This window comes from Centropristis striata, chromosome 15, assembly GCF_030273125.1.
Source record: "Centropristis striata isolate RG_2023a ecotype Rhode Island chromosome 15, C.striata_1.0, whole genome shotgun sequence".
NCBI classification, from domain to species: Eukaryota; Metazoa; Chordata; class Actinopteri; order Perciformes; family Serranidae; genus Centropristis; species Centropristis striata.
The window spans coordinates 13,768,925-13,788,140 of record NC_081531.1 but is presented as its reverse complement, the minus strand read 5'-3'; the positions used below and the strand labels follow the sequence as shown (position 1 = coordinate 13,788,140).

Genomic DNA, 19,216 nt, shown 5'->3' with positions numbered 1-19,216 from the left:
AGCATTTAGCGCTTAATCTTGTTATTATGACCCACAGTGGTTATGGATGCACTGATACCATGCACCAGATCAAATGTCACCCTATTCCGTTAACAATCAATCACAGTCTGTCTGCGACACCTTATTCAAGGTTTTAAACATTTATTTGTCCATCATGACATCTCCGTAGGAACATTACGTCGTGCTCACTGAGGATCTCGCATTGGGGAGTGTCGATTTGATTTACTGTCTCATAAAGCAGGCCTCTTTGAGACTTAAACGGCGATTGCAGGCAATCCAGAGAACCAATAACAGCTGAGTGTTGAGATGGGGAGGGTACCTTCTGTGCACCTTCATTCCCTTTCAGCAAGAGCACTTGATCCTTGCCTGCATGCTGTCTGTCTTCACGGGTGAAGCTCGGCTGTACACACCAGGCACTGCTTCATCTAATGCTCCTATTGTGGTGTCTTGATTACACTTGATTTCATATTTTTTTTGCCTGTAGAACCGGCATCTTCACTTTCTGTCGATCATTTCAAGAAGCTAATTGAACGTTGGGTCGGTCTTGTCATTATGCACTTTGGATTTGAATAAAGCCATGCTGCTGGGGCTTCTTCCTAATTGGCTGAAGATTTGGATAGAAATTTTTTCAGTCTTAAGCGGCAGGAGGAACCAATTATAAGTCTCATAGGGGTTGAATACAAGGTGGAATATAGCACATTTTAGCTGATTAATAGAAACTGCAAAATTCTCTGCTGGGAAATCGTGCTGCTCAGAGCAGTTGAATACACCAGGCATCTGTCAAAGAAATTCTTCTTTAGAAAATGCAAGTGTCTTCTCTCTGTCAGCCCATGTGTCTGTGTGTGTTTATAAGAGAATGAGTGGGAGAGAGACTGGCAGTGAGACAAAAAGCACCCAATAACCAATCATTCATTTTTATTCAGTTATTAATTATTTAATGTAAAAATCCAGCTCTTTTTAATTGTTAAACCTTCTAAAACACAAGGAAAGCAGATGCAGAAAACATGTTTAATATGCACATTGTATGCCAAACAGGATGCAATATGCTATTTGTGCAGCACTGATGCTTTATGTTTTAACTCCCACTTTCCTCGCCGAGCTCAGTGACGAGGATAGTCTAAGTGCTCCAGACCTCTCAGTCTTTTATAAGATTACAGGGTCCAAAATTAAATAGAGGCATGTGCAAAGGTTGGAAGGCCAGGGAGGAGTCAGACAGGGCCGAGGTAATGTCACTGTGCTTGTGATCTTTATTGGGAGCGACACAGACAGAACCTCCCTTCCTCCAAACAAGCACACACACACACACACACACGCACACGCACACACACACACACACACACACACACAAACATACATTTCCCTGTATTGATTAGTCGGGGAAAAAAGGGTTGAGGTCAGCAGGCATATGTCTGAATTTCTTTCTCTCTGTCTCTCACACTCCATTTATCTCTGTCTGATACAATGCTCTCCTTCCCCCATCAGGGGGCCATGCTTCATCCATATATCTGCGCCTCCCCTCCCTGACCCACTCTCACACTGCGGTTTCTTTTTTGTCCGTCTCTTTGCCCTTCACTTGACATACATAAATCAATCACTCAATCCAATTTCGTTCTGAGCAAAGCCTGATGGATTTGCCTCTGAGCCTGATAAAGTAACAGTACAGTGTAATTACATTACAAATTAAACGATGTGGTTATGACCATGGATTTGATTTTGCTTTATTTTCGGTTATCACACACAAAGGACAAAACATATCGTCTTTTTTTTTTAAAAACACATGGCAACCAGAAGGAAAAACATTTAAAAGCTCACTGAAGTTTTCATCCTGGAGGCTGCGACCCCCAGAGGGGTGCTAGATTGGTTCAGATAAAATAAAAATAAAACACATTTCTAATATATAAATGTTTTGTACTATTTTTCAAGGTTTCTCTTAGATAACTGTTGATTGCTGTCAATTGTTTAAAGCACTTTACACCACAATAGTTCTTTATGTGGACAAAACAATACATGACTTTCTCATTGCTCAGACACTGACATGCATTGCAGCGTTTTGTTGCAACACCAGAAGAAGAAGAACAACAGATCAATATCAAGTTAGAATGTGAAAGGTTTATTATTGTTGATCTGCCCTGTACAACGACATCTATTGCACATATGTCTGTCCTGGGAGATGGATCCCTCCTCTGTCCCTCTCCTTGAGGTTTCTTCTTCTTTTTCCCCTGTTAAAAGGGTTTTTGAAGAGTTTTTCCCTGGCCGCTGTGAGGGTCTAAGGACAGAGGGTGTCGTACCCTTTGAGGCAAATCTGTGATTTGTGTGATTTTGGGCTATATAAATAAAAGTGACTTGATTGACTTGACTTGTTGTAATAATTAGTTTTTCATGCTATAGCAAAACATTTTGATGTTATTACAACTAACAAACTTTTCACATTTAGAAAATATACTATTACATTGTGATAACATAAACCATTTAATATTATAACATTATTAATTATTATACTGTCAAAGGTCCCACAACAAGCAAGGTTTCTTGATATACAATACAAAATCAAATGTGGCGACTCAACAAAATTTTCATCCTGTGTTTTTGTAATAATTGTAATAACTTTATTGATGTAGGACTTGTCAAAATGAGATTTACAAAGCACTAAGTAAAGCAATAAAAGAGAGACAAGAGACAAAGAATAGGTAGCAAAGCAAATACATGGCCGCCCATAGAGTTGGAATAAAATATTTTTTGCCTCTTTCCATGAGATGATTGTGACAATTTGATATATAATTGAAAGATAAAGTGGACTTTATTTATCAATCTCTTCTGAACATATCACAATGAAAATGAAACCACAATTAACAGAGGATTGTGTCTGAAAACAAAATTATTCCAACTTTATGGACGGCCGTGTTTTTTTAAGAGTGCAATTAAAAATATGAGTGTAAAAACAATAAAATATATTTAAAAACAAACCAGCAAAGAAAAAAAGAAGTAAAAAAAATAGAAATGAACAAATACAAAAGCCTCTGAATAATGAGTTAAAAGCAGCTTTCAGCAAGTTGGTGAGGGATTTAAAATAGGCTCTGATTCAATACACCAGATCTCCTCAGGCAGAACACATAAACTCTGATCCAAGGATAGAAATTTCAAATGGGTGACAGTTTAGTGGTAATTTCTCACAAAAACAATGGCACATTCAAATCCCTTCAGGAACGTTTTAAATTCAACCACAAGTGACTCATATCTCATTTTGAGATCAATCTACAGATACGAAAGGGGTTGAGTCTTTCAGTTTCATGGCCAGAGGACATCTTTGGAATAATTTTTTCATTTTTATTTGCTATATGCGGCATTTATGTCGTGTCCTTGTTTGATATAAGCTGAAGATACAACATTATGTATTGTGGAGGCAAGCTGATGCCAGGATTTGTGCACATTTAAGGCTATTCAAACAATAAAATGATAATTAGCATAAACATTAATAGCAACATAGTGTTCATGTTAGACAGCTGGAAGAACAGTGTTTGTAGCAGGAATTTCATATTGCAAAATTAAATAAATGTAACTGAAACTTCAGTATTGAACGAGCCGTAAGACTCTAATTGATCAAAAGTTCTAGGACCGATAATTTATAGACAGTCATGGCAAAAAATATTAGACCACCCTTTTTTTCTTCAATTTCTTGTTCATTTTAATGCCTGGTACAACTAAAGGTACATTTGTTTTGATAAATATAATAATAACAACAAAAATAGGTTGTAAGAGTTTAATTTAAGAGCTGATATCTAGACATTTCCCATGGTTTTATTGATAATGACTTTGGTTATTATCAAGAAAACCATGGGAAAACAATGATCTAATCATTTTTTCCATGACTGTAAAATAAGAAATCTAGCTGTTGTACAGCACTCTGTGCCTCTGTGTGGAGGGCAGATGGGCAGGAATGTGAATACAGCCGAATTTGTGTTTCTGGTCACATTTGTAAACATGAAATCTTCTGTGTCAGACCTGACCCACCCATGCACACTCTGACTCACTAAAGTGCTGCATGAATGAATGAAACTGCAGGTTGTAGGTACCAGCCTGTATTTTGAAAATCATTTTAACATTTTTAATGTTAACTCCGGTGTGGATTTTCAGCAGCCCTCTGATTTAAGGCCAATCCCTTTACAGTAACATAACAGTAACAAGCCATGGCCGAAACTTAACGCTTTCCCTCACAGATAGAGCTGATAGCTGATCAATAGTTGCCAGACTCAATCAATCAATGCCCCGCCCAACCGACAACCTCTCCAGTCACCTCAGCCCCAGCTGCCTCAGCTCCAGGCCTGATATGTCCTCCAGTGCCTCTGTCATTTGTCTTTAGATTTCCCTTCCATCTGATAGCTTCAGTGCTTTTCAAATGCCCTTTCCACATGTCCTTACCCCCTGTCAGTGATTTATATGTGTGTCTGGTCATCACAGAGGACACTGCAAGTTCATTTGCACAAAGTCATTTAGTCTAATATTCATTTTTTTCTTTAAAGAAGTTAAACAATTTGCCACTAGGGGTTAGACACATGAATCCAGAGATGTTTGAGTGTTATTTTTTAAGAGCTGCCTATACACAGAAACATCTTGTAACAAGGATGGATATAGAGCAAGTTAATTAATTTGCAAATGTATTTTTTCCACTCCAGTGTAAAATTTGAAGTAGGATTTTCCACTAAATGCTTCATTAATCAACTTTGCATTTCATGCAGCGTAATGTGATTCTGTGCTTTAGAGCTTGTACGATGTACAGAACATCACTGCCTCCTTCCTTTGCTCTTCTTGGACTGTAGCTGTTTTTTGCTTTGCTTTTTCATTTTTCCATTTTACTCCCATCGCTTCCCTCTACAGGCAATTCACATGTGCAGTGAACTGTGAAGGAAAAAAATTGTGCCTTCATTCTCAAATACATGCATGGCTATTGACACACATAAGCATACATGTTACTGTAAAGACAAAAAGTCATTATTATGCATATGAACCGTCATGGCTGGCACACATCCATGTCATTACCATGCATTTAAAAAGTGCTTGTCATGGCTGGATTGAGAGCTATCATGTGCGAGCTGTTAAGTCCCAACTTTTTAAAGTAGCGACTTTGAATTATTCTAACACTGTTAGATGTCTATCAAGGATGGCCTAGGTTTTTATGGCAGTCATTTCATACATTTACAGTCCCTTACTATCTCTTTACGTCCATTTACATTTTACATTTATGACACTTGGCCGACATCCTCCACCGACTCAAAATGTGCTCATTAAGACAACAGCAGCGTCAAATCAAAGAGATCTGCTACTTATAAGTGCAAGAAAAACTACACTGCTCATTCATAACATCTGTTCTTCTCCGTCTTTTACTACTTTTAATTAAGGATTGCAGTGAATCACAGACAAGCATTAATCATTTATTTGAAAGATCCACACATACACATAGAAGATCCATAATCTATATCTGTGATGACTAAATTTCTGGGTTTGTTCTGCTGATGAAAGGTTAATATCTTTATCTACACAGACACAGCTGATTGGCGAACGATTGAACCCAGCATTCTGTGTACTTTTGGTAGTAGCCAATACTTCACTGGCTGTCAGTTTGTACACCATCTGCTGACTAAACACACTAACTGCAATCTGACACAAACCTGCCAAGTACAAAAAGGCAAGAGAACAACAACACAAGGCGCCCGTTTTGTTGCTGTCGAGCAAAGAAAGAAATGTGATTACACTAAATGGGAAAAGTATAACAGATTCATCAGTTTGATGCCTCTGCTCCACACTTAAGAATTCCTGCACACACTGTAGGTAATTTGATCTATACTCTGTGTATATGCATCTGTTTTGTACTTCTTATTGCTTGGAGAGGGATTAAGTTAACATGATTACAGACAGCTTTACTGCACAGCAAAAAGGGGCAGGAATGCCAATTATACAAAGTTGCATTATAGGACTTCATTTGACAGATATTGCAATTGCAGTATGGTTGATGATATTGGAGGAAAGTGTTTTTTGCATCATTATTCTCATTGTTATTAAAAAAAATAATTTTAAATGATCTCAGTGTGACTTTTTTGTGAGAATCTCTATCCAACAAAGACTTTTTTCTTAAGTCTGTAGAATGTGATTTGTGGGCTGAGACGTCTTTCAGAGCCAACATTTTTCATGCAATATGTTAAATTATTTTCAAATTAACAAATTTTGCACCTTCCTGCAATCTGGATATTGCACTAGTCCACGTTGGGATTTAGAAAAAAAAAAAACTCATTCTGCAGCCCTACATTATACAGTATTTTTTTAAGTGAACTGTCCAGCTGGTTTTATTATATGCTGGAATACAGTAAAAAAACATAATTATGAAATGTATATGAATGCCATTTTCTTCTGTATTATCCTAATTATGATGAGTTAAGAATATATATTACACGCGCGCACACACACACACACACACACACACACACACACACACACACACAAAATCCAGTATTGTTTTAGTGCACTGACATTGACAGAGTGGGACGGTTGTTTGATTTTAAGTTAACTTTGTGTATTTGTTTTTATTATTGTGTGTAATTTGTTGCTATACTGGTTGCTGGTCCTTTTTTTCCCCCTCAGAAATGTTTTTTTGTAAGCTTGTTTGGGCTGGGCATATTACGTATTCATACATGACACATTAATAAGAAAAATTAAATATTTAAATATCTCTATGACTAGATCCCTATGAGACTATTCTTGTGAAATGTTCTTAAAGTGTAAATATAAATGATGGAAGCGCGAGATGTCACAGTAATAGACATTTAACTAGACTTGTGTCAAGAGAATCTGTTGCTAGCGAGACATATGGTGTGGATAATGAAGAATTCCTACCTGCTAGTGATAAATCTCCCTGTGTATATACAATGTCAAATAGATAACAAGGTTGTTGGAAGCTTGAGCACAAAATATATGAGGTTTTATATTATCAACATTCATAATTCAGAGTGTCAGAGTATGTCTTGCACAGAGAGTGCGGATGCTATTAAACACCTGTGAGTGTAAAATACAACAGAGCCACCTCCACTGCAGCATGGAGTGACAGTTCACACATTTAACAAGAGAAGAAAAACAATTATTAACATTCTTTAAATAAATGGTGTTGACATCCTGAGTATGTATTAATAAACATATCAGAGAATGTTTCTACAATGCTAAGAAAATAACACCTAGAGGGAAATTCTTTTGGAATGCTGTTTTTATGGATACTGATTGGCATAAAGCCTGGCAAGAATTACATTTAATAATACTACATAACATATACCAATCTAAGGCAAATATATCAAAATTCCTTGACATCGATAACAAATATACCTTTTGTAAAACCAAACCTGAAATTTTAACTCATTTATTTTATGGTTGCCCAAACAGTAGTGCATTTTTTGTAAAGAACTTGAGAAATATATACTGTGTAAAACAAAACATAAAATCAACATTGAGAGGGGGAAAAAAACATTATTACTTATTTTGAATACTAATAAAATAAACTGTGTATGTTACTATGTATAATGGTCAACCTCTATATTTTATTAGGGAAAATTCCTTCATTAAACAAAACAAAAACTCTTCATTGAGTTGTGCTGAATCTCGTGATATAGGCCACAAGTTTTTTTTCCGCAAATTTGCAAAATGTCGTCAGCATACTTTTTTGAACTCCTCCTAGGCAATTTCATCGTTTTGCACCAAACTTTGCACACAGCATCTATGGACCCTCATAACAAAAAGTTATTAAAATAATTTTGATAACCCAAAGAATACTCAAGTTATTAAATTTTAACTTCCTGCAGGTGGCACTATTTTAAACACAAAACAAGAAGTGTTGCATATCTCCACATTGGTGTGTCTGAATGACATGAAACTCAGGTTACTACTTCCCCATGAGCCCCTGAGGCTCTCCGCAAAATTTTGGCCGATGACCACTAGGTGGCGCTCTTTAAATTGAAGTATTTTATATCTCCAAATCGGTTGGTCAGATTAACACCAGGTGGCACTGTGGTGGCAGTCTAATTTCATATTTGGTACCGTGGCCACACTATAACACTTAAGGCAATGAAATTCATAGGGGTGGTATAGACTGGCCCCTGTAACGCACACACCCGACGGCAGCATGCCCCGACACGCGTGTACTGTGAGGGCCCGTTCAGTACTGCTTGTTTGTATTATTGTTGTTATTACTTTCTTTTCTTTCTTTTAAAACTGTGCCAAAATAAATCAAATCAAATCAAATTTTGCATCCATGAATGTAAATTACAAGATTCATCACCATCATTTAAGCTGTTTTTGATTGAAGTGGATTATTATTTCAAGTCTCTTAAGTTAATTACTAGTAAGAAATGTATATCTGTAATGAATATCCATGCAGATATTTTCAACCAGTAACCTGTCACAACAGTAATAACTAGAACTTTCATTTTATATGTAAGATTACAAAGTCTGTCACACCAAAGTTTTATTTTTGCTTTTCTGTTTTCTTTTCTTCTTCTTTTTCCCTTTGACCCTTGTACTATCATATGTAATTATAGTGGAACTATGTTACTATTGCACAATGTGAACTGCTAAAACTAATTCCTTGTTTGTATTGCAACTTTCAATAAAGTTGAAGAAAAACAATGGCGGACATCCCATGTCATGTTTATGACATGCTCATGTCACTCTTATGTCGACACCTTAAAAATAAAGTGTTACCATATCTTGCTGAAGTCGCAAAGGCATGTTCAAAAAACTGCCTAAGTCACATTTTATTTTGACTTAGGCATAATACATCCGCTTAAGTTACACACTTGACATAGGCCATTATCTTAAGGGGTAAAATCACATGATCTGATCAACTGAGGATGTAGCAGTCTATGGGATGGAGGCGATTTTACCATAGGTGGCCTTAAACGACCTCCAGCTCACTAGATGGCAGAGTGCAGCTTTTAGATTATGACAAGCAACAAACCACGAAGACGACAGAGGAGCGGAAGAGACGTGGCAGATAAACAGAGAGAGGAAGTAACCAGCTAGCTGCTGGTAACTTCACTGATGACAGCCTCTAGAGACGCCTTACATGTGAATTTGACAGGGAAGCTTAAATGACGGTCGTACAATATCACCTGAAGCAAACGGGACGTGATTAAAGTCCGCCAGACAGGTAACTTTGTGACTATTTATCATTTGCGTTGCAACTTCCTCCAACTCTACTAGCTAGCTAGATTAGCCCGCTAACGTTAGCTCACCTGGTAACTTCCAGCTGAGGTAGCAGCTAATGTTAGCTCAGATAAATGACTGAGGTTTTTATCGCTGATAAGACGTGTTAGTCGGTGTCGGACCATAAAGTTAGAGCAGAAAAACGAACCAATGTCACAGCGAAATGTCTACGATAACTTGTGTGAAATTAGCGATAAACAACATCCGATTTGTAGCCTGTTACAGTTTTAAAAAAAGTAGAAATCACACTAAGTGACAGTTTGACCAGCATCTAGTGCTAGGTTACAATTCGTCACGCTGTTAAAATAATCGCCCATTTTTTGTCAAAATTGTTTTTTTGCCTAAATCATCTCCTCATGACGCCGGCCACCTATGGTAAAATCTCCTACATCCTCAGTTGATCAGATCATGTGATTTTACCCCTTTAAGATCATCACTTCTTTGACAATTTGCCACATTCATAGGCATCAGATAAGAACCCAGCAAAGAAGAGCTAGAGGTAGATTGTTTAGTTATCAGTTTAGTTTATCAGTGTTTTATTGTTGACACTAATATTAGGAACACTTTACTCTAAGGTGTCTACATAAGAGTGACATGAGCGTCTCATAAACATGACATGGCATGTGTCATGAACATTAATGACACTTTGAAGTAACATTAATGCTCATGATACTTGTCATGTCATGTTTCTGACAGGCTTGTGTGAATCTTATGTAGACACCTTCAAAATAAAGTGTTACCATATCTTGCTTAAGTCACAAAGGCATGTTCAAAAATTGCCTAAGTCATTTATTTCTCTTAAGTTACATCATTTACACACAGTGTTATTACTATGCCAATAGCCATCATTTGTTACATCCTTTTTGAGTGAAATGATCAATAAATGTCATATGTCATACTTTTGATGAAGATTTTTGTGTTTCCTGCAAAACTTGAAAAAATTAGTTAGGTGATTATTTCAACAGGGTGACGATATATAAACCCATTTGTCGATAACAAAGATTTGACTGTCAAGATTGCTTTTCTAATACAACATTACACAACAGAGGTAGTCGGTTAATATTCAAAGAGGTTCAGGTTAAAAAAAAGAATCATTCATTCATCTCAAACTGCAAAGTGTCAAACTTGCATTATGATTAAGTGCCATTTATATTTAAGCAGCCTTGTTGTGTCAGTGTCTGTATGCTGTCAACAACTGACTGTCAAATCAAATAATTGAAGCACAATTAAATTATATGTAGCCTATTTCAGCATTGTAAGTTGTTACATTCAAGTCAAGGGACATTTTTAAAATACTCCCATTTTGCTGTTTTTCTGCCGATGAATCTGTATCTTTTACTCTTTTAATTGTGTTTTGTTCTAATGACACTGTAAAGCATTTTAAGAAAAGTGTTATTTTTTAATACCACACTGTGAAGCACTTTGAGCTGCTTTCTTATTTATGAAAGGTGCTACACATAATAAAGTTAATTTATTATCTTAAATAGGCCTATTGAACAACTTTAACACCTCCTTTCTTGTACACACCATCTTGTATCCCACTCACCAACACTCTTGTTCAGAGAAGAAGAGAAATTATCTCCAGTTTAGCATGCCAGCACAATGGAGTTTTTTAAGTTCAGGGAAATACAAAATGGTCTATATCATGATTACCGAAATCCTCGGGAATACTAATATAGATCATCAGGGCAATCTGGCTGTCATATTCCTATTATAAATCCTATTGAACCCAGTATATGTAATTTTGTATCGGGATATTGATTAAGAATAAGTCAGTTATTTGGGAAAGTTGGTCAAGAAGCAGTAGAAGAATCGCACTGATTTGCAACAATACCAAATACAATCAGATATATCATATAAACCTTTTTCATTATTGTATTATCTGACAATTGACGCATTTTTATCATCTCTTGGTATATATTGTCATATTGCCCCACCCAATATTGACATAACGTATCTCTAGGTGATACAAGATGCATGTCTACATTATGATTTTTATTGTCTATTTGACTATTTACCTCATCATAAGACTATGTGATATGGCCAAAGTCTACTATCTTGATATAACGTTTATCACCGCCCTGTTTATTGTGTCTGTCTTTTTTCCAGGCTGGAAAAAGGGAGTAGATAGTCATGTCAATCTTTGCCTTTATTGTGTTGCTCTGCTTTGTAACATTAGCCTTTAGGATACACAGATTCAGTGCAAACCTTTTAATGTCACATGCTCTTGCCTGTAAATGAAGACCCTTTCTTCTTGCTTCTATCTTCAGCTCATACTAAACAAGAAGACAGTCAGAGGAGACAGAATGTAAAGAGGAGTGAGGATCCTCACTTTAAGGAATTTTAAGTGTATACAATCATAACAAACCTGCACTTTGTTTGTCTTCAACACAGAGCAGGCGGCTATGGGTCTCTGCAAGTGTCCGAAGAGAAAGGTGACCAATTTATTCTGTTTCGAACATCGTGTAAATGTGTGCGAGCATTGCCTGGTCTCCAACCACAACAAGGTAAGTGAGTGAACAAGAACCACACAATGGATGTTTGTTTAAAACTTGTAACATTGTATTAAAATGTTGTATTTTCACTTGCTGCCCTTCAGTGTATCGTGCAGTCATATTTGCAATGGCTCCAGGACAGCGATTACAACCCCAACTGTACTCTGTGTAATACTCCACTGAACGCTCAAGACACTGTCAGACTGGTCTGCTATGGTAAGAATGTCTCATTTCTGCTCATTATTAACTCATTGGGGAAACATCAGCTGTGCAAAGCACTGATGCTTAAAAGAAATGCTAAACAGAATTTTTTAAAAATCATATTTTTACACCCCTTTCTACTTGTATCTAGACAATAGTGTTGAATGGAGTTTTGTATTTCGATTATTGACATCCTGCTCTTGTTGCTGCGACATGAAAAACTGTTTTTCGTTCCACAGATGTGTTTCATTGGTCCTGTCTTAATAACTTGGCGTCTCGGCTGCCTCTCCATACGGCTCCAGCGGGATACCAGTGTCCCAGCTGTCAGGGTCCACTGTTTCCCCCTTCAAACCTTGCCAGCCCAATTGCTGATGTGCTAAAAGAACAGCTGTCATCTGTTAACTGGGCGAGAGCTGGTTTAGGGCTGCCGCTGGTAAGCACTTACTGTTGGTGATATCACATTGGACATTCTTCCTGGAAACAAATCAAGGGAAAACCACTCATTTTTTCATTTATAAATGTAAATTTAGCAGTGAAAAAATTATTAGTATTTTGCTGTTTTTCCTGAAGGATGTTGAGCTACTAATTAAAAAAATGCAATACTTTTCTAATCCTTTTTGCCATGTATTCAAAAGAAAAAAGATAACATATTTAATGCTAAAACTGATGAACGTTTGTTTTCTAAAAATATACAATTTCGAATTGATTGCATTTGTACCGATGCTCTAAAATATTTCTAAAATGTCATCTATGACTGACAGATTGAAGAGCCCATTGGGGTCCTTGAGGAGACCACAGCCAACGATGTCACCGATTATACTGACTGGTCAACATTTGATGGTGAGACATAATCTCATTTTATTTTTGATGCAAATTTCCACATTTATTAGTGACAGTATTGTTTAAGTGTTATTCACACTCTTTTTTTTTTTTTTTTTTGTCTTTCCACAGCACAAGAACAGAGTAACATTTTTCCCAGCCAATCTTACAACACCAGCCTCAACCCACCACCAAATTCTGTCTCACCTCCAGCACAGGAAGAGGTTGGAGGTCCTCGTAAAAATGGGGATCCAAATATGCAGGAGCACGCTGTGGTCAACTTCACTAAAGCCACAACCTGTGACACAATTACACTACACGCAGGTAAAGCAATGGGAAGCCCTCTGAATCTACTCCCTCCTGAAAGTACTGCTTATCTTAATTTAAGCGCCCTAAAACTTTGCACATACCGAACATTAATCACAGTATGTTGCTCTCTATGTTGAAAGATAGATTTTTTATTTTTTTATTTCCAGCATCGTCACCAAGAAAGATCTATGACACACGGGACATTAGCCACAGCTCTGTTACACAGATCGACTTCGATGATGATAAGTACAGACGACGGCCAGCATTAAGTTGGTTTGCTCAAATTCTCAAGTGAGTATCATGATCTGTGGAACTGTCTGTTTTTACACTATGAATAACTTACTATACAAATGTTGTTGTGATCCCTAAAATTTTACATTTTTGTTTGTTTGTTTCAGAAATCGAACAGGTGGAAAGCGGACGTCTCTGTCCTGGAAACAGCGGGTCTTCATGCTCCTTATTGTTGGTGTTCTGGGATTCTTTACATTGATCATCATCATGGCTAAACTTGGACGTGCCTCCGCTGGCTCAGACCCAAATTTAGATCCTCTTCTGAACCCCAACATCCGTGTGGGGAAAAACTGATCACAAGCATTGATTCCTACTTTTCCTTCTGTGTTACACAATATAAGCCTGTGTAGAACGAGCTGAAATGGGACTTTCAAATACATGGTTAGCCCAGCAGAGGGAGCTGTGTACCCAACTTGAATGGAAAAGAGAAAGAGACACTGCACCTTTTTTTTTTTTTTCTTTTTCTTAGAATGGAGGCAATCTCTGGTGCCATTCATGCACATGACAGACCAGAAATACACTGACTATGAAATATCTCACAACATTCAGAGGTTTCCTGTGTTCCAAGCAAAGCAACGCACAGGTGACCAAGGCCCGGTGCAGATAGGCAAAGGATCCGGTTATTGTTGCTTTGAAAAGGGGTAATATTTATATTTACAATTCCAGTTAACTAATGTCAGTGATTTTTCTAAGTTGATTTTTTTTTTAGTTGAGTACAAACTAAATAAACATTGATGTTTAAAGAACATATATTTCTGGCAAAAAAAATCTGAATGTATATGATCAGCAGCATAACATTCAGTCATGTCTACACAGTTACAAACTGATTCAATTCAACTTAAAAAACTATTAATCCAAGAGGGGCCATTTCTGATTCCACTTGCTGTTTTGCTTCGAGTGTTCTTGTGTGTTTCTCCTTTAGAGAATGTGTGGCCCTCACAACTGGAATCAGAAACACCCAACACATAATTAACACATAACTATTTATGGGTGTCTGCATTACTTCTGAAACTGAGTGCATTGCTTTTAGATTTGCTATACATACTGTATGTACATTTTCCTGATGTTTTTGACTGTCTATTAAATGTCAGTACTACAGATTACAGTATTGTTTTTTTAAAGTCCATGAAACGTGCCCATTCTGTATTGCTGTGCATAGGCAACAGAGAGAAGAACTGTTGTGCAAAACTGTTATTCCATTCACTGATCCCTGTGCAGCATACTGCAACAGACCATTGACATAGAGACCATCGGAATATGTTCTCAGGCTCTAAGCCTGATTTCATGCATAATCACATTGTACAGGCTCATTGTACTACAACTTTTCAGATTCACATATCTTTTACTTGCTTTAACCCCTGCAAATTGCTGCCCTCCTTTACAAAGCAATACTTGCACTTAAGTTTTGTCATTATGAATAATTACTTTTAAAAAAATAGCAAGTATCCACTCTTATCTGTCTTCAAAATTAAAAAAAAAATTGCTTTCAAAGATAAGGCAGTTTGTACCTTATTTGAACAGTAGCAGGTTAAAGTCAAGGTTTGTATTAAGCTCAGACCACCTTGATTATCATGAATCACCTGTGGGATTAAACGTCATAATGACATTTCTAAGTTTGTTTGTTTTTGAAAGGGCGACCCAACCTGCGATTCAAACTCCTGCAAAATGTATTTTTTAGAAATTATATTTGTGTTCAGATTTCCAACATTTTCAAAAGATGCGTCGGTAAAATTCAGAAAGCAAATTTTGAAAAAAAACGTTCATTGAAAATGTTTTTTGTGCATGCTTTGTATATCCCCGATGAATTGTACAGAAAAATAAATAAATAATTGGAATAAACTAAACCAATAAATAAACTTTTAGGAGGTGAAGTTGGAATTTAGACACTCCTCCCATGTTGAGCTGAACATCATGTTCCTTTTTACTGTGGGAGAGAGCAGTCAGACCTGCCCCTGAGATAAAACCTGATGAATGGAGTCTTTGTGGTGCTCAGCTATGATACTGCTTTACAAATATTTGTAAGCTACTCCCCCTGGTGGTGCATCCCGCTCAGGACCTCCACGGTAATGTTGGAGGTCATTGAGCTCAGTGATAAAACAGCCCAAGGTCTGGTCTGTGGACCAACTATCTCTGATACTTCAGTGGCTTTGAAGGGCTGCAATTCTATAACCTTTACTGTTTAATATATTTACGTCAATAACAATGCTTTCTTTTTGTTTGTCAATGTGAACCTACAATTGCTATATATGTTCTTTCTTACATATGAGAATGACATTTTACTAATTATTGAGAAATCTTCATCTAATAATCCTACACTATCATATGTCATTTGATTAGAAATATTTTGTTGCATAATACTCAACATGCATGAGTTAGCTCTCTGTGTTTTTATTTAGTCAGTTCAATTACTACTCAATTGCCCATTTGCTTTTTTCTTTTGCTTTGTGTTTTGTTCAGTGTTCATGAAAATCAGTATTATGTTTCTGTGACACACAGCTGTTTTTTAAAAACAGAATAAATTATTAGCACTTCTAACCTTAAACCCTACTACCATACTACTTCAGTCAATTTACTATTTAAACAAATTCACTACAGAAGTTTTAGTTGTTCCATTATGAAAGTTCTTTGCGTTGTGACAAGGCAATGTTTATTTACTCGAAACAGAGTTTTTTAATAGTAAATGTAGAATCCCCATTTCCTTCTTACAAATGTATAATTATATATACAGTTATATGACTGAACGTTATAACAATCATGTAAAACATGCATTCAGTAAATAATTTCATAGGACACTGACTGTGTTTAAGCATGAGGAGCGATGCATTCATTATTGTGCCTATGATTGTCACATGCTGTCCTTTTGAATCCTCATAATAACCGCCTTCAAGCGTTGATATAGGTGTTATAAATATTCACCAATACAGCACGTGTTCATGTGCAAGTGTTCGTTGCCTCCTCTAACTTTCCATTGCGTTTGCCAAACAGTCGCAGTAGTGTGAGTCTGCCATTGATTGTCAGTGGATCTGAGCCATATTACATTGATGCAGGGAAAGCTGCCTGCAGCAATTTAGAGACATGCTACAAAATTACAAAGAGGTTGACAGGTCTGGCACCACAAAGCTATGGTTTGTACTGTCTGATATATTTCTTGACGTGAAAAAAATGGTTAAGGTCATGAATGGTTTAATATTGCCTTGTCGTGTAATTGCCTTTGTCACTCTATTGGAGTTCAATGTATTTCTCAATAACTCTGAGTTATTAGATTGCCCATTGCACTGACATAATAGGGACATCCTGATCAATAACGTGACACTGTAGTTGACATGCATACTGTAGGCAGATTTTCTGTTCTTCAGCTCTGTTCTTGTGATAATAATTATAGGCAGGGAAATAATCTGTTGACATCAAGAATTATTCTTTTTTTATACTATTACATTTGAAGATTCTTAGCTCTGCCTTTCCAGAGGAATAATTTTCCATAAACAAATCAAGCATTGAAATATTCTGACTGGTGATACATAATTTAGTTAATATTCAAAAAAGAAATGAAATATTACAAAAATAGGTAACAACAGACACCCACCCAAATTATACAGGCTGCCTTCAACAGAAGAGTTGACCTCTGATAGTTTTACCCTGCTAATTTTAATACACCAAACTGAGGAGACCCCTTTATAAGTTGAGCGATAAATGCTGGAAGCCATTTTTTTAATGGTACAGTCATGCAGATCCTAGACATTAGGACTTCCATATATCATGCAACATAGGAATGTTTGTATAAATGTAGTTAATACAAATGTACAGTTTGTAATGATCATCTCTTTGTATTTGAAGTTGTACTGTATATGCATAATATTCATGTTTTTGGTTGTTGTTTTTTTTGGCAATGTAATGCTTTATTTGATAGTGACAGATAGAATGGAAGGGGGAAACAGAGGGGAAGACTTGCAGCAAAGGGACCTTGGACCAGGTTCAAACCTGGGTCTGCAGCAACAAGGACTCGGCCTTAGTGAGCCAGTGAGCCACCGGGACGTCCCATTCATGCTTGAAATATCCCAGCAACAGTATTCAATAGAGTTCCAAGATAGCCACGTGCACCAACTGCCCCCTCTGTAATTGGATGGCACAGGAGCACATATTGATGTGTGGGTGTGTGTGGGTTTCACATATGCTTCCCAGTTCAATTCGACGTTGCATCACAGAGAGAAGTTATTGTGTTCAATGAACACCACTGCCTGTTTCACTCCTGTGGCTTCACTGAGGACGTAAGTACAGCTGTTGGCTGCATGGTAGATTAAACAAATATCTGAATTCACTTCTCTGTAACTGCTTTCTGAACTTGCATGAGAAACAACTTTTCGAAAGTATGATAGCATTTCTTGTAACTTTACAAAGCTGCATTTTCGCCTTTTTTGACTGCATGAAGCACTGCATTAATTATGTTTGATTAAAAAAAATAGTATAGCTTTATGAAGTAGTGATTAATGATCACATATTAGGTAATCACCTTGTTTGTATTTACCAGCAGTATGAATTAAAATGTATTTCCATGTTTTGTAAATGGACAGAAAAATCACAGCTGCAGCGCCAGTTGATGGAGAAATATTTCAGACCTGTGTATCATCATCAGGACACTAGAGGCGTCAAAGGTCATAAGTCTGAAATGTGCGACCGTGCAGAAAAAGACCACAGGCACGGAAAGACTGCTAACTCAAAATCCCAACAAATGAAGCACCATCACCAAAATCAAGGCCGTCGTCATCCTCAGAAGTTACATCAGTCAGATGACAATGAAAGCCATGAGTAAGTGTGGAATTACTCTCCACTGTTTATTGCCTTTCCTTATGTATATAATCTATTAAATTAGACTAAGATAAGTCTTCTGTTTTGATTTAGTTTTTGTTTTGACATTAAAAAAGAACAAATGTCAAAAAGATGTATGGTATGCGTCCAAGTTAATCTGTTGTAGTGGTTTTGATTAATAATATTTGTACTGTGCTATTACAAAAATATTTATCATTATCATTAGCTTTCCTTAGGCTTGCATTGGTATCCAGTGTGTATTAACACCCATGTTTTCTTTTTTAAATAGCACCCATTCAACAGCTGACGACAGCATTTTCGGGGATCGTCCCCCCGAGCATCATCACCAATGTGATGACAAGACTCGTCATTCCCACCATTCCCATTGCAAGCAGAACCATCGCCATCTTTCCCTTTCAGAGACTCCCTTGAGTTCCTCAACTGAATCCTCTTCATCCTCATCCTCCTCCTCTTCTTCTTCTTCTTCTTCATCATCATCAAATTCCTCTTCAACCTCCACTTCCTCTTCATCCTCTTCCTCCTCCTCTTCCTCCTTCTCACCATCCTCCTCTTCCTCCAGCCTGTCCTCTGAGTCCAGCAGTGTGTGCTCAGATAGATGTCTACTTAAGAAGCCCCAGCATTCTCAGTCCTGTACTGATATCTCCAGGAAACACAAGTACTTTGAAGAAGAAGACGACACAGCCCCATTAATAGATAAAAGGAGTCATCATAACAGACTCTCTGCCAAACAGAAACAGGAGAAAGGCAAGTCCTCTTGCAGCAGCTCCACTCAGGGCACCCTGAAGAAGACACGGAGGTCTACAAGAGGCTCAGGAAATGATGGAAATGTCCGCAAAGCCAAATCAATGGAGGCTCTCACTGGACCCAAAGACAGAGAGTTGCATGGGAATGAAGATGAAAATGAACTGGAGAGGAGAAAAGGTGAAGCCAGGAAGAATTTAATGAAGGAGAAAATGAAGTTCTCTGCCTTCCTTAATGAGATCACTCGGCAGGTGCTCAGCCCCATGAGGCTCACCACTCTCGGGGTTACAAATGCCCAG

General features: G+C 37.2%; 1 protein-coding gene across 2 annotated transcripts; it reads left to right on the top strand.

Annotated features, from left to right (window-relative positions):
* Positions 1 to 9,022: 9,022 nt before the first annotated feature.
* Positions 9,023 to 14,452, top strand: zfpl1 (zinc finger protein-like 1). Of its 2 annotated transcripts, none has more exons than XM_059352407.1 (8): positions 9,023 to 9,181; positions 11,632 to 11,744; positions 11,837 to 11,948; positions 12,173 to 12,366; positions 12,695 to 12,773; positions 12,885 to 13,076; positions 13,229 to 13,352; positions 13,460 to 14,452. In XM_059352407.1, the coding sequence occupies exons 2-8, from the start codon at positions 11,643 to 11,645 to the stop codon at positions 13,644 to 13,646; spliced, it is 990 nt and encodes a 329-aa protein (XP_059208390.1). In that variant the 5' UTR covers positions 9,023 to 9,181; positions 11,632 to 11,642; the 3' UTR covers positions 13,647 to 14,452. The 2 variants fall into 2 exon arrangements, with proteins under 2 accessions (XP_059208390.1, XP_059208391.1); XM_059352408.1 differs by having other exon boundaries at positions 9,046 to 9,181; positions 11,637 to 11,744.
* The last annotated feature ends 4,764 nt before the right edge of the window (positions 14,453 to 19,216 follow it).

Bases quoted from the DNA above. Each gene is read 5' to 3' on its own strand.
- zfpl1 (XM_059352407.1), top strand. From the start codon at position 11,643: ATGGGTCTCTGCAAGTGTCCGAAGAGAAAGGTGACCAATTTATTCTGT. The intron at 11,745-11,836 runs GTAAGTGAGTGA...GCTGCCCTTCAG, and splicing joins TGGTCTCCAACCACAACAAG to TGTATCGTGCAGTCATATTT. The intron at 11,949-12,172 runs GTAAGAATGTCT...TTCGTTCCACAG, and splicing joins TGTCAGACTGGTCTGCTATG to ATGTGTTTCATTGGTCCTGT.